This window comes from Trichosurus vulpecula, chromosome 4, assembly GCF_011100635.1.
Source record: "Trichosurus vulpecula isolate mTriVul1 chromosome 4, mTriVul1.pri, whole genome shotgun sequence".
In the NCBI taxonomy this organism is placed as follows: domain Eukaryota; kingdom Metazoa; phylum Chordata; class Mammalia; order Diprotodontia; family Phalangeridae; genus Trichosurus; species Trichosurus vulpecula.
In genome coordinates this window covers 263,719,694-263,735,306 of record NC_050576.1, presented here as the reverse complement: position 1 = coordinate 263,735,306, position 15,613 = coordinate 263,719,694, and the positions used below count along the sequence as shown (strand labels likewise).

Here is a 15,613-nt window from a genome sequence, read left to right as displayed (position 1 = left end):
GATTACATCATTAAAGCACTTACCCAAAGAGATTCCTTTATGACAGGCCAGCCTCACTAAATGTTGCAGAGAGTCAGAAATTTAAAGATGCTATCTTTTCTAAATAGTTTCTTTCCCTGGGAACTAATCTCCAGCATCCAAATTTACCCTGATCTATGTGTCCATCCATGAAATAACTGAGTTTTTCCATGTGTAGACCCCCAGTCTCGGCCAGACTCCAGAAAAGTGCCTGGGTTTAGTTTGAGGCCAAGGAGTGTTTATTTCTCCCAGTGTCAGCAAAACTACTTACTCAGGACTCTACCACTGCATTACAGAAAGGGGGGAAGGGATTGGGAGTGACTATAAACAAAATCTATTTAAACCAAATGTTCATAAGATAAAATTCTCATTCCTCTGGCTGATTTTCAGTAATGTAAATCTATACTGGTGTCAGTGTGTTCTTGCCAATTAGGTCACCCCAATCTAGAAGAAGAGTCAGCAGCTGATTGGGAAAATATTGTTGCAAGAAATAAGGATAAACTGATTGGAAAGCTGGGCTTGTATTGTCTTTACCCAGCTGCTCCAACAGCCTTGCAGAGTCTAAATCCTCAGGGAGCCAACAGTGAAGAAAAAAAAAAGGCATATTCCTCCTGAAAGATTTAAGATAGTACTGTTCATCTGGAGTTGGAATGGTTGAGTTTGATTTCCACAGAACTTAATGAATTCTGTGTTCTATTAGGGTTAATGAATTCCAGCTTAATTTCCAGCTCTTTATCTCCAGCCAACAATGATTCCTTCTCTAAAATCTCATGGCAATGTGTACTTCTTATGGAATTCATATAATACTACTTTGTACTGTAAGCACTAGTATGTCTGTATTATCTTCTCTACTAGAGGCAGAGTGACATTGCGGCTTGAGTGCTGGGCTTGGAGGCTGGAAAACCTGTGTCCAAATTCTGACTCTGCATTGGTCCTTATAGCACCTAGAGCAGAAATTTTCTGAACTAGGTACTTAATAAGAATGTAAATTACAGAAATACATGGGGCCTAAGAACAGTTACAACTTCTTTCTTTTTTTTCCTTTTTTAAGTGCCTATCTGTAGGTTTCTGTGTTGAAGTGGGTTAGCCTGTCAGGTTGTTAAAACCAGCCTCGTTCTTAAATCTTCACACTCAATACAACTTTGATTCTTTCACATCTGGCATCTATGGCACATTGCTGCTTAACCAATGACAATAGAAACACTATGTCTACTTGCTAGAAATTTTCAACTTGACTGTGCTTCTTCTAGCACCTGTCAGAAACCAACATAAAAATATATGATGTTTACAAAATCTAATACACATTTTCACCAACCATTTTCTGAGTTCTACAAATCCATCACTGTTTTATTAGAAAACAAAATACAAGAGCAAAAATCCCAGCTCTTCTCAGAAATGTATTCACTGAATTATAGCTCAATAATACGCTCTTTTTATTTTATTTAAAGATAATTTATTAATCTTTTGTAAAATTGTTATTGAAGTCAATAATACAGGGTACTGTTTTCTTCACAAGGACCAATGTCACTTAAGTTCACAGTATCCCAGGCCAGAGATGTCAATCTCTGCAGGCTGCATATTGACTTAGAAAACCATAAATTAATGTTATCTATGCTGTATTGTATTTTTATTTATTTAGTTAAACATTTTCCAATTACATTTTAATCTAGTTGGAGCTGCACTCAGGAACTTTGCAGGCACCATGGGAGTTTGACACCTCTGCCCTAGGCTGCTCTCAAAAACTATCAATTCACAAAGATGACTGTCTGCACTGATAGAGTGAACCTCTTCTCCCAGCAGTTACATATATAAAAATGCTATTACAGGCCTACTCCTTATCTTTAATTTTAAAGTAGATATATACCTCCCAGAATAATAAGCTGGACATCAGTGCCATAAAATCCAACAAGAGCTATGTGTTGAGCCCCAAAAAGAGTGGGACTTGCCCAGTAATATCATGGAGTAAGACTTTCTTGCTGAGTCATTTCAGTCATGTCTCACTCTTCCCGACCCCTTTTTGGGGTTTTCTTGTCAAAGATGCTGGAGAAGTTTGCCATTTCCATCTCTGGCTTATTTTACAGATGAGGGAACTGAGGCAAACAGGATTAAGTGACTTGTAAATTTCCACAGCAAGAAATGACTCCAGACACAAGCTAGCATAGGAATTCTGGTTTCAATAAACACATAAAATACATGTAGAGAGGTTGTATGAAGTGACACAATATTCTTAACTTCTTTTAAATACCATTCATTATTTAACTAACAAGAAAGCACAGTGACTTGTTACCCACTAAATTGTTGTTAGGGTTTCGCAGAAAGCTTGGGCAACCAATTTCCGCCAAGTCTGAGGTGGACACTTTAACTATCTCTGACCTCCATAAATATGAGAAAGCCTACAAAAATCACAATTACTTCATCTCTCAAGGGTGATTTTAGCCCATCAGTTAAGAAATGGTTGAGAATTCAGATGCTTTCCTTATGTAAGCACTGAGTTCTGAGGAAATTAAGAAAATACAAAAATTCTGTATTTAGAAGAAAATGGCAGAGTAACTTCAGCCATAAATTATAAGGCTCACTTGATTGAACCTGGGGAAAAATATTTACCGAGATAAATTCTCCATTAAATTACCTGTATTACTCAAGATTTGAGGGTGTTCTGCTTAATTTTATGCCCTCCTATTTGTTTTTTTTTGTTTTGTTTTGCTTTGTTTTAAGGATTCTTTTCAGTGATGATGAAATTCACTGTAAATTCCTTGAAAACAGAAAACATTTCTGAATCTTTCCATCCCAGGATCTAGCATAGTGTCTGTAGTAGTAAACCACAAGGAAATTAATCAGTAAGCATCCACTGAGCTCCTTCTCTTTGTTTTTAGCCTTATACTATACAGAAGAATATTCCTGAACATGGTATGTATTGAGTTAAATAATCCAATATTTAACTATGTAATCCAAAGGATCCCAAGTATAAGAGATCAAAGGACAGGATGATCAAGGAGGGATGAAGGAGTAAGAGTAGAAAGGGATGTAGAATTGGAGTAGTCGAAAGAGAGAAAGAAAAACCATTCCAATTAAACAGAAGGTATGGATAATTCAATTCAACAAACATATTTAGTGTCTAATCTGCTCCGTGTACTGAGTTAGAAGTTGATTATGCAAATGAAAAAACACACCACCTCCTCTCAAGGAATTTACAATATGATCTGGGAGAAAGCAGTGCAGAGAAGAATTAGGGAAAGAGGGATGAGAGGGGATCGGCAGGGGGAAGAAATCCAAATAACTGGAATATAAACTAAAATATGAAATTTACATAGGAGATGTTGAATAGAGATCCAAGAAAAGAGATATCACTTCTATCTTGGGGGTGGGGTGGGTGTAAATCACAAAGGAGAGTTGGCTAAGAGGGTCTTCAAAAGAAGAGAAGGATTTCATTAGGTGAGGATGCAGGAGGAAGTCCATTCTGGACAAATGGAACAGCATCTGCCAATGTAGGGAGATGAGAGAACACAGAATTAAAGGTTCCCTGATTAGCAATAAGCATGCTTCCTCTTCCATCCATTGGGACACATTCCAGTTTGTCGGGCCAAGCTGGACCTTGTGCTCTACTGGCCTAAACCTGAAGAACTCAGGGGTAGCCTCATCCTGATCGGGCTTCAGAGGAAGCCTTGAGTGAAGGCTCCTATACCATAGGGTATAGTCCATTCATCCATCTGTCCATCTATCAACAAGTACTTACTGAACACCCACTATAGGCCAGGCACTGGGAATACTAATGACATTAAAGATATCCATGCTGCACTTAATACCACAGTGCTAGTTCAAACAACTGCTGTTGAACTACAAGGCAGTTTGTGTATAAACATAGTATAGAAATGTTGGTACTTAAAGAAAACCGCCTGTCCCTTTAGTTTAAAAAAAAAGGCAAGAACAAAGATGCTCTTGATTCTTGGCTAAGCAGACAAAGCCTTCAGTCTTGTAAGATGGTGAACCTTTCCAGTCTGTACCCTCTCTTACACGGATATAAAAAAGCCCCTCGCAATATCATTTGTGCATGGTGGAGGACTGCCCCACGCCTTCCACAATCAATCCTCAGCAAAATTAAACTAAAGCAGGCACCCAGCTCCCAAGATGATGAAATCATTCACTCAGATGTAATCTGAAATCTTGACTGGCGGTTTCTCTCCTCCATCCCCTTTTCCCTGCCTCGCATCTCTAATGGTTGTATCTTTCTACAGATAGTTAACAGAGTATGATAAAAACAACCAACTCATATCATTGCAGGCAGTCCTCACAACATACATCAGCAAGGACATGCAGGGGATAGAAGGCAGGGCCTGGAGTCAGACATGAGTTCAAATCCTGCCCAGGCACTTACTTCTAGCTGTGCGACTCTTGGCAATTCTCAGCGTCTCAGATTCCCTATCTAACTGTAGCACTTATCTCACAGGGTTATTGTCAGGATCAAATGAGTTAACTAACATGTGTAAAGCCTTTTGCAAACATTAAAACACTATGAAAAATGCTCACTATTATAATTACAATCATTATTATATGGCCTGCCAAGACATTTATCAGTCATGCTACCCCCTTAATGCTAGTGTCTTCCCTCCATTATCTCCAATTTATCCTGCATATTGATTGTTTGTACATACTTGTTTGCATAATAATAGCTAACATTTACACAACGCCTACTGTGTGCCAGGCACCGTGCTAAAAGCCTTACAATTATTATTTCATTTGATTCTCACAACAACGCTGGGGAAGTAGGTGCTACTACGGTCCTTGTTTTTCAGATGTAGAAACTGAGGCAAACAGAGGTTAAGTGACTTGCCCGAGGTCAAACAGCTACTAAGCAACTGAGGCTGTATTTGAACTCAGGTCTTGCTGACTTCAGGCCCAGCACTCCGTTCACTGTGCCACATAGTACTTGTGTTGTCTGACTCATTAGACTGTGAGCACCTTGAAGGCAGGGGCTATCTTTTACCTTTCTTTGCATCCCTAGTGCTTAGCACGGTGCCAGGAAGATAATAAGTATTTAATGTTTATTGACTGACACAACGAACTGCCCATAACAATAAATCTGGCAGTGTCCAACTGCGGAAACCATGTTAGTCCCAACCGGGCAGTTTACTCTGCATAATATATAAAGATGGCCAGGTTTCCAAAGAATCCCAATCTGACCTCATTGGTGGGACAGCTGTCGGTTGGATGATTATAGTTCAATTCTCCTTGGGTTGATACATAAGTACAGCTAGTAATTTTCTTCCAAGACTGCCTGAAAACATTCTAACCTCTTCCCCAAACTTTTCTCCTTCCCTGCTGCACAGACTCCACTGCTTTTCATAAGGGCCTCCTATTTTCATTTAAAACATCCTGCAAACTGCTCTTCAAACATTATCGCAGGCTTGGAACCTATTTTTTTTAATTAAAGATGGAGTGAATGCATCTAAAGTTTTAATTTAATCGGACAGAAGAAAATAATGACGTCAATTCCATAACGTTGTAGGAATGCTTTTTTTTTAGACTCACTTCTTTCACTTCAACTCTTTAATGTCAAAATTGAAAATCTCACATCCACCCAACTACTAGTGAACAAACTAGTGAAAGCAACACTACTATTTAATTATATACAGAAGTTCAATTAATCTTTATTGGAAAAGCAACTATATTCACGGCCATAATATTGGGAATTTCAAGGCCTTATAGGAAGACAGAGGTGAGGAAAGAAGAGAGAATCATACACAATCATTGCTGCTTTATTTGCAGAATCAGAAAGACCTCTCTCATATTTGTAGAATTTAAAATAAATGAACATAAAAGATCAGTTTTAAAGCTAATACATCAAATAGGGTGGCAGCAGAATACACAGCTGACTTGACTTGGCAATCATGCAATCAGAAAAATCTGGCTTCAAATCCTTCCTCTCCGACACATGCTGCATGGATGACCACAAGTCAAAGACCAATCATATCATAATTTTCAATCTGCCAACCCAAGTGATAACATATCTTATGCTTGTTTTTGAGGTTTGACTGTGTCTGCGGCCAAATCTCTGTGACTGGCTAACAGTAGGCTAATAATAGTAGCATACTTTTTAGGTTCCTCAACTGGTCTGCTCTGCTGTGCCCACACTAACAGTGAAAAAACAAATATCATGTCACTTTGTCTATGTCGTGAACAAATAAATATTACAGAGAAACTTTGGGTTTACAAGGGGCTTTATTCATTATGCCCTATGAGTTAAAGCAGTCGAAATTTTACTATCTCTCTTTTTCTCTTTTACAAATAAAAGAACAAAGGCTATGAGTTTAAATGAGTTGCCCAGGGTAACACGTCAGAGATAGGATTAGAACCCAGATTTTTTTAAGTATAAGTTACAATTTTGCTTCCTAACATTCCTTAATGAGAACTAACCATCCATAAATTTTTATTTAATAAACTAAGCATCAGATATCAGGAAAAAATTTATCTTATGCAAAAGAACAAATATTTTCTTATGCATATGATATATTTCTATATGTGTGTGCATATGTATATATTTTCCATGCATCTACCCTCTTAAAAATTAATTACAGTAAATACATTTTAAATTAAGCCTTCTCCTTCTTTCCCTCAAACCACCCCATGTAAATTTTATCATTCTGCATGGAGAACTGCTTCTGTCTGGATGTAAGCTGCCCTCTGCAAAATCTTGATGCTATTTCATTAGTGTTTGGCAATTGACAGCACAACGACCTTTAACAGCTTCCACCTTGCATAGCAGGTATGGCTCTGACACTCACTCACATCGGTCAAAGTCAGATACCTACAAAGAATCAGCATAACAAATGCTAGGCCTGGGGGTGGGGGAAAAATAGAAATCTCACAAGCAAGAAGGTGTCAAAGAGAGCATCACTCCCAATTTCCTTTTTGTTCTGTACTTCCTCACAAGTCTCACTTGCTTTCTTTTAGATTTTACAAAGTTAATTTAAAAAGCTGGTTTTTTATTCATTTTAAATAATTAATACATTCAATAACCTAACATATTTGGAAACAAAAGCAGCATTAGCAACAAAGGCCTATTCTCAAATAGGGTCATTAATTTTTTTTAAACACAGTACAGGGGCAGCTAGGTGGTGCAGTGAGTAGAACACAGGTACTGGAGTCAGGAGGACCTGAGTTCAAATCCGGCCTCAGACACTTGACACAGTAGCTGTGTGACCTTGGACAACTCACTTAACCCCAATTGCCCTGCCTTCCTCCCTCAAAAAGAAAAAAAATAGTATAATAATCATCAATAGAAACATTTTTGATAAAGTATTCAGGATATTTACATAGCTAATGATTATAATTATTACCTAATCAGAAAATAACCAAGCAAATTAAATAAATTTTAAGCCAGTATATTATGTTTAATTATAATGGATCCCTTATCCATCTTCAAAATTTAGCAATATATAACAAATCACAATCACTAACATATAATCATATAACAATCCCAAGACTGGCTTTTCCAAATATACTAAAGCATTTTTTTTCAATGGGGAATTCCCCAAAGAGGAAATGCTGTCTACTGCCCAGGTCAGTTCACTTTCTGTAACCTTCATAAAGTCATAGGCACTGAGCGTTTATGTGATCTACAGCCAGTATGTGTTCAGAGGTGAGAAAGCCAAATCTTCACAGTTCTCATAGTACCTCAATTTGCGCGCGCACGCGCGCGCGCATGCGTGTGTTTGTTTGTGTGTGTGTGTGTGTGTGTGTGTAGCTGCCTTGTTCCCCCAGAAATTCCCTCAGCTCCTACAGCCCTCTGCCCTCATCACCATGAAACATCCTTCCATTCTCCATCCCCCTTCTCCCACTCATGAACTCCTCCTAGAACCTTCATTTTGAGGAAGGGCCTAGGCCTCACATCCTCTGCTAGTGACTTGCTAGTCTCTGACACCCTGCCCCACCCCTCTACTTTTCAGCTCCCTTTTATGTGTGGTTTCCCTCTTTAGAATATAAGCTCCTTGACAGCAAGGTTTGTCTTTCTTTTCTACTGGTATATACACACATAGTTCAAAGCCTAGCACATAGTAAACATTCAATAAATGCTTGTCAACTTTGCAAATTAAATCATTTTTCCAGTAATATTGAATCAGTTACCAACCACTTCCTAAATGGCTATCACCTAAGATCATAAATCATTGAATTCAGGCTAGAATGGAAACTGGAGGTAGAAGGGGAGAGGGAGGTATGGAAGTCAACCCCCTTATTTATTTTTACAGATGAGGAAACCGAGGCACAGAGCAGTGAGATGATTTGCCCAAAGTCACTGTTGAGGGCCAGTTCAGGTTGATGTCAGAAATGAGGCACTTGCAGGTCCTTCAACAGTTAACAAAAGGAGGTTTACTTAGCCATAACACAGAAAAAATATTCAACAAGATTAGTCCAGCACATAGCTTGAGTAGACACTGTCCTCCTCCCCTCTTTTATACTCCACACAGAAACTCATCTGATCAGCAAGGCAGGGACTCAGCTCCAGGCGGGTGGGCCTTTTAATGCCATTAGGTGACCAGGAATCCACATATATGTAACCAGGGAGGGAGAGTTATATTGCCTTTCAGGAAAAGAAAACAAAATGAAACAATTATCCTAACTCATGGAGGTGGGGGCACCCTGGCAAATAAATAGTGGTCTTTTCACAGTCATTAGGCTCCAGGCCCTGATACCATCATTGTTCTACTGTGTTATTCTGCCTTTGAGTTATTCTGTTTTGATTCCAGTGAAAAAATAGAAAAATGGTCAAGATGTAGTCCCTGCCTTCATGGAACTCACAGTGTAGCAAGGGGGAATATTAACTATTAAAATCAAAACAAAATTTCTTTACTTTTGGTAAAGACCCCGATTGTAAACCTCTGAACTAGTGGTTCTTAACCATTTTTATCCCATGGACCCCTTTGGGCAGTCTGGTGATGCCTTTGAGCCCCTTCTCAGAATGATGTTTTAAATGTATTGGATTATAAAGAAAACCAATTTACTAAAATAGTCATCAACAGTCATCAGGTTAAGAATCTCTTCTCTAAAGAGTAAGGGACAGAGTATTTGTGATGCTTCTCTCTGTTCTGAGCATCTAACATATAGTAAGTTGCTTAATCAATGTATCAATGATGATGAGTCTAAACAGTTGAATCACATTGGTTTGGAACAACTTAATAATCATTCAACCCTTCCACAGTATAATAGGGACCAAAGAAGAAAGAAGAAAACTGAAATTTGTACTTTGCAACTTGGAAAAACATACTGAGAATCAACCCTTCTTCCATTTCTCCCATACCTCATCTTTAGAAAGCACTTCTGACTTTTTCTCTTCCGATTTCTTTTTCCTGTACAAATGATCCATGGACATAGTACCCCTTAAAATTGAAACTGTAGTATACTAGTCTAAAATTGTTAGTAATTTCTTTCCCCCAGAGGAATACATTCTTCTCCCAAGAACTTTCTTTTTACTCTGCTTTGTTAAAAAAAAGCCCCAAACACACACACATACGCATATGCACATGTATGTATGTATATGTGTATTTGTGTGTGTATATATATTGCATATATATATATACACACACATTAATAAAAACAAGTAATTCAGGAAAAGAGCTAGAAGGGCCTTAGCTTGTATTTCATTCATAAATAAGAAGAAAAACCATCAATTATTCCTCGCCCAGAACTATTATAGCAACCTGCTGAAATCTCACTAACTGAAAAACCCTTTGTTATTGTAATTACAGTAATGGTCATCATTCCTATACAGCTTTAACCTATGAAAAGTAGTTTACATACCTGATGTCATTTAAACTTCACATCTGTGGTGACTTAGATGCTACAATTATCACTGCCAACTTTAAATGTTCAAAAAGGGCAAGGAAATGTTTAAAACATTAAAGCTATATAAGGGAAGCTTATTATACAACTACAAACAGACCATTTGAACTACAAACAGCATTCATTCAATAACCTTCCTTCCACCACAAAATGTAGATACGTCAATAACATCATTATCAAACACAAAGGATAGTGATGATGGATATCATGAACAGAGACAGAACAAGGACAAATACTGGATAAGATGGAAAAAACAATTAACCTGTTCATTAAGCAGGGTGTTGCATGCAGTTTTCTGGCTGAGGATGGGTAACTCAGCTGAAGCAAGACCCTGTGCTTTGATCACTGTTCTCATTAACCCAGATCATATTGACTGAAGGTATTTTCCTGCAATGAATTCAAGAATATGACATTTAAATAAATGTGTGAAGTTCAGAAATATTTGTACTAAAAGGCACTTCTGACTACTAAAGACCCAAAGAACTCAGTTCATACTAATTATGAGGGTGATAAAAAAGACCCTAACTGAAAAAAAAATGTACTAATTGGTTTTTCCTGAAATGGAGAACACTGGCCATATTAACCCAATTTTCATTAGACATAAACACTTTGAGGCCCCTTTTACCCAGAGATCAAGACGATACACAACCTTTTAATCATGAGAACACCAGTAGGGAAACCTGAGTAAACAGCAAATTTGAGTAAAAACTCCCTTTCAGAAGATGAAACAGAGACACTATGTTTGAAGGCAAAAAGTCATCAGAAGCACTGGAAAAACCCAAAATGAAAAACAGGCTTTCTAATTGCCCAGAGCCAGAATGCTACCGTCTAGATCATCCTTCCATTTTCTACTTTTTTTCAAGCATCACTTGGCACTATTTGGTCTTTGATTTGCCCTCTATGTTCTTCATTCCCATATCCCCACCAAAGCAATCTAGGTATCCAGAATCCAGAGTTCTAAGAAGATACTATAGCCATCTTTCTCATTTAGGGTGACAGAGTACATCAATATGTTGCCTTGCTCTGCAAAGAGAGAAAAGTGTAAGAGTAAAACATGGTGACGTGGACAAAGTCTGGACCAGCAAATTAGGACTCTAAGTTCCTCTTCTTGGTTGCATGCCATCAGCCCAAACAGTGGGTAGACGCTGAAACATAAACTTGTCTCCAGATCCCCTCACATCTCACTTATATCCCTCAAATCTTAGTTGCCAGTTTTCATTACTAGGTATGGGTAAGCTTTCCCTTTCTTCCCTCTCAAAGGGGTTAGATTCAACGATCTCTAAGATTTCTTCCAGCTATAAATGTCTATGGTTCTAAGGATACTACATCATATTTCAAAGTTTAAAGATGAACTTGCTTTGAAATAAATGTCTGAAATTCTCTTCCATTTTTGTTCTAATCATTTTAAACATCTACCCAGATCTTATGAGACACAGTCAAGAAGGTTGAGTCAGTGAATATGCCCGGTGACCCAGGACATAGGAGACAGATATGTTTCAAATGCTTTGTCTGAATGAAACAAGTCTGTGCCCTCCTACTCTCTTCCAATAACGTCTGGAAAGAGCAAAAAAGGTGGAAGTGGAACCTGATCCACAGAGAATCAGCTTCAAAGACTCTTGTCTGGAAAAACACTTTATAAAATGGTGCCAGAAACTCATTCTTTTTTATGCCATACTTATAAAAAATTCTGGAAGAAAATATTATTGCTTATTAATAATATTCATAACAATGGACATTTACATAGTTTAAAATTTGTAAAGCACCTTACATACATTATTTGATTTGATCCTTGAAGACAACAATATAAAGTGATACAGCTGTTATCAATGACATTTTGTAGGTTAGGAAGTTGAGGTCAAGAAAAATTTGGTGATTTTCCCTGGGTCACCCAACTAGTGATATTCTGACATAGGACTGGAACCAAAGTCTTAAGAGACTTCTAATCCAGCAACTCTGACTCCTTAAGGATGATCTAACCTGTTATTCTCTTTAGACTATTTTCCATTCTAATAGAGAACATACAGAAGAAGAGAATTGGAGACGACAGGAAAAAAAAAACTAAATCTTTCGGAAAACAACAAAACTTTCATTAAGTAAAATATAAAACTACTCAGTCAGTGACTCACAGCACTGTAATTAGTAGTTACAGGAACCTACTATGGAATACATGTAAAAGAACAGAACATATTCTAATATGGGGGAGGTTTGCAACAGATAATATATGCTTTAAAAAATTATTTTTATCTTTCCCATGATACTATAGAACCATAGAACATTATATTTGGAAGTGAACATCTAACCCAACCCCTTTATTTTACAGATGAGAGATGTCTCAAGTACAGCTGAAAGTGGCTTGAGGGGTCAAAAAAGGAAAAAAATGAAATCATACCCATTTGGAGCTTGTTCTATATTCAAGACCCAGGGTTACTCCCATTTTGAGAGAGTAGGAAAATAGTCACAGTTTCATGATCTATATAACTACTTAGCTCTCATCTAATAATGATAAATACTAAATTTATAAATACTGAATATTACAATTATGCCCTGGAAGGAAATGCAATACAATGGACCTCTTACAGGCTATATTAGTGTGCATGTTTTATAATTCATTAGTTTGTCAAACTTTTAATGTAATACTATATACACATACTTAAACACACACATATATGTTTGGATAAAATATCCGTTTTTCTTATCACTGGCTACTGTTACGAACTGTGCTTTATACAATTGATCATTATTTTCCTGGATGCTGAACCATAATTTAATTTTCTCACTAAATTGTTACCAATTGTAAGACTTTTAACACGTTCTAAATACATTCATTATCTCTGGATAGCCCTCATCTCTGAAATTCCTTTGCTCTGGGTATTCTAACATAAGGCAATTTAATTCACTATCACACCTAGATTTAAAAATCTGGATGAATCCGTGGAGTTAAGTCACTTGACCTGACCACCCACCTGGAGTGAGGAAGACCTGAGTTCAAACCTGACTTCCTGTGACTGAACAAGTCACTTAACTCCTCTTTGCCTCAGTTCCATCATCTGTAAAATGGGGGTAATAACAGCACCTAGCTCCTGGGGTAAGATAATTGTGAGATAATTGTAAAGTGTTTTGCATAGTGCCTAATACATAGTAAGCTCTTTATAAATATGTTATAATTATTGTATAGAAGGGGAGGGAGCGGGGGAAGGAGAGAAGATGAAAAGATCAGGGAAAAGGTGATTAATTTTGACAATACCCATGAACCCAGAAACTGCCACAAAGGGATGCACTAATTAATATATATACATATATATACATACACACACATATGTACACATATACATATATGTCTATATACACACAGATACAGATACATAGATATATGGAACTTTTGACATAACAGATAGATATGCACACATATATATACATATATATGTTGGGAGAGAGAGAGAGAGAGAGAGAGAGAGAGAGAGAGAGAGAGGGAGAGAGAGATTGAGAGAGAGAGGGACAGAGGGAGAGAGAGACACACAGACAGACACTATAAACCTATAAATCATAGAACATTATAGTTGGAAGTTAACATCTAAACTTTATTTACAAATATTTACATATATGTCTGTATACATAGGTAAAGAGAATTAAAAAAGGTGATAATATCCATCCAATTGGTTGTATTGGATAGAATTTGAGTGTGTTGTAAATTTGAGATCCTGTGAAGTGGTTTATTCTTTATCAAACTAGTTTTGATATAACAATTCTGCATCTGAACTTCTGAAGGTATTTACCTGTAAATCTTTTAGGTTTAACACTGATAAATTTTCACATGGAAACTCGATTATTTTTATGCGAGCCATGAGAGGTTCAGAAACTGCTACATACAACTGCCAAGGTGGGGGGGGTGAGTTGTGAGGGAGGGGGTATTTTAACCCAAGGAGCTCTCAGAGGAAACCTAGAGTCCCTCAGGGCAAACAAAGTTGGCACTGTGGGTCAGGAATGTAGAAGAATGAACAGTTGAGTTCATTCATGTCTTCGGGATCCTTTGCAAACGAACAAAAAGTGACTGCAACATGTATTAGCCCATATGCTACCTACTAAATAACCCTGAAATTGAAGTTTCCTTCCTCATGTTTAAAGACTGCTTCAGCAGACAAGAGCCCTTATTAACTTCCATAAAAGACTGGGTCAGAAAGTATTACCAGATTTGAAAAAAAAATCAGTGCAGCTGAGAAGTATTTTTAAATGAGATCTAATTTCAGAAATGGATCGGGGTTGAAAGTTGGAGTTCTGAGGAGCTGGGGAAAAGGCAGGGAACTCCGCCGATTTCACACAGCCAACAAATGGCACAGGGACATGTTTTGACAAACATGTGTTGGGCGCTTCCCTTTAAACTACATGAATGCAGAAAGTTTTATTTTACATGCACTGGACTGGATTCTTCGCTTGTAATCTAGCTCCTGTGAACAAGGATAGTAATGGGGGAAGGGGAAGTAAAAGAGGAGAAAATTAGAGGGAGAGGGGGAGAATGAAAGAGGGGAAGGAGGAGAGGAGAGGGGGGAGGAAGAAGGCAAGCTACAATCCAAGCCTTAGAGAAAGAAATAAAATAAAGGTCGGAGGGAGGAAGGAGGGGTAGAGAGTCTCCACTCCAGCCAGCCGGGTCCCCCAGGAGCTAAACCGCGGCGGCTAGGTGATGGGAAGCAAGGCAGCCTAACAAGAAAACAAGCCCTGTGGTGAGGGTTGTTCTTGGCAAGAGCTAAGTGTTACAAGCTGCTTCCTGGGGCGCCGGGAGGAATGTGTCACCATCAATCAGCTCATTGATCTCCCAAGTTTAAGGCCTCTGGGCAAGGCGAGGCGTGTATAATAAATTGGAGAAAGGGGGTTTTGCTGCGTGTTACCCCACGACCAAAAAAGACAGCAGAAAGAGGAGACAAGAGGAAGGGACCAGAAGAGGCATGTGCGTCCTGGGGACAGGAAGACTTGAATGAAAGCCTCCCAGCTGTGGTTCATATGGAACCCTCCAGGCAAAGTCAGGCATCACTTAGGTATTTTACTTCGCCTCCACATCTGGAGTCGGCCAGGTTTCCCAAGAGTAGAGTTGCAGACATCACCTGGGTGGTGAAACCCATCGCATCACCTCCAGAAGAGCGCTCCCTTCTAAGCTGCGCCGCAGCAGCAGCCGGGGAGTGCATGAGCTCCCCCTCCCCAAGAAGGTGGGGAGCACTCACCTGTGGGGATGATGGACGGCTTCTGGTCTTCCGCAGCAGCGCAGGGCTTCACGAGGTGTAAGGAAAGGGCCAAGAGAATAATGGGGGGCTTGAGCTTGTCTCTCGCCATGTTCGCCCCTCCGGAGGGAGAGGTCCACCTCGGGTGTGCGATGAGCAGCTGGAGCAGCCCGGGAGCTCTCCTAAGCCCCCCCTACTCCCCTACTTTGCTGTACTTCTCGCGAGACAAGGTCCCCCCACTCCACCCCACCCCACCCCCAAGTCCGCCCGCCGGCCCTTCTGACAGCTGCTGGCGTCCAGCTGTGTAGCCTCTGGGTGGGGTGCGAGAGGCGGGCTGCAAGCGTTGCCCACCCCTTGGTTCAGGAGCCGAGAATGGGAATGGGGGAGACTGAAGGATATGGGGACGGGGCGGGTAGGTAGAGTCAGATGACTTAGTCCTGTCTGCAAAAGGTAGAAATATCTCCCCCAGCCTAGCTGGGTGCAACAGGCAAAGGCTAACTTCCAACCTCCTGGTTCCCTGAGGAAGGGTAACTTATAACTTTCCCTGGCGAGAG

The 15,613-nt window shown here is 39.1% G+C and overlaps 1 protein-coding gene across 1 annotated transcript in view; it reads right to left on the bottom strand.

Moving 5' to 3' along the window:
• Positions 1-15,287, bottom strand: part of PLOD2 (procollagen-lysine,2-oxoglutarate 5-dioxygenase 2) — a 107,426-nt gene extending 92,139 nt beyond the window's left edge. The window contains 1 exon segment of the mRNA XM_036755999.1: positions 15,063-15,287. Coding sequence (XP_036611894.1) covers positions 15,063-15,171 — 109 coding nt within the window. The 5' untranslated portion in view covers positions 15,172-15,287.
• Between the last annotated feature and the right edge of the window lie 326 nt (positions 15,288-15,613).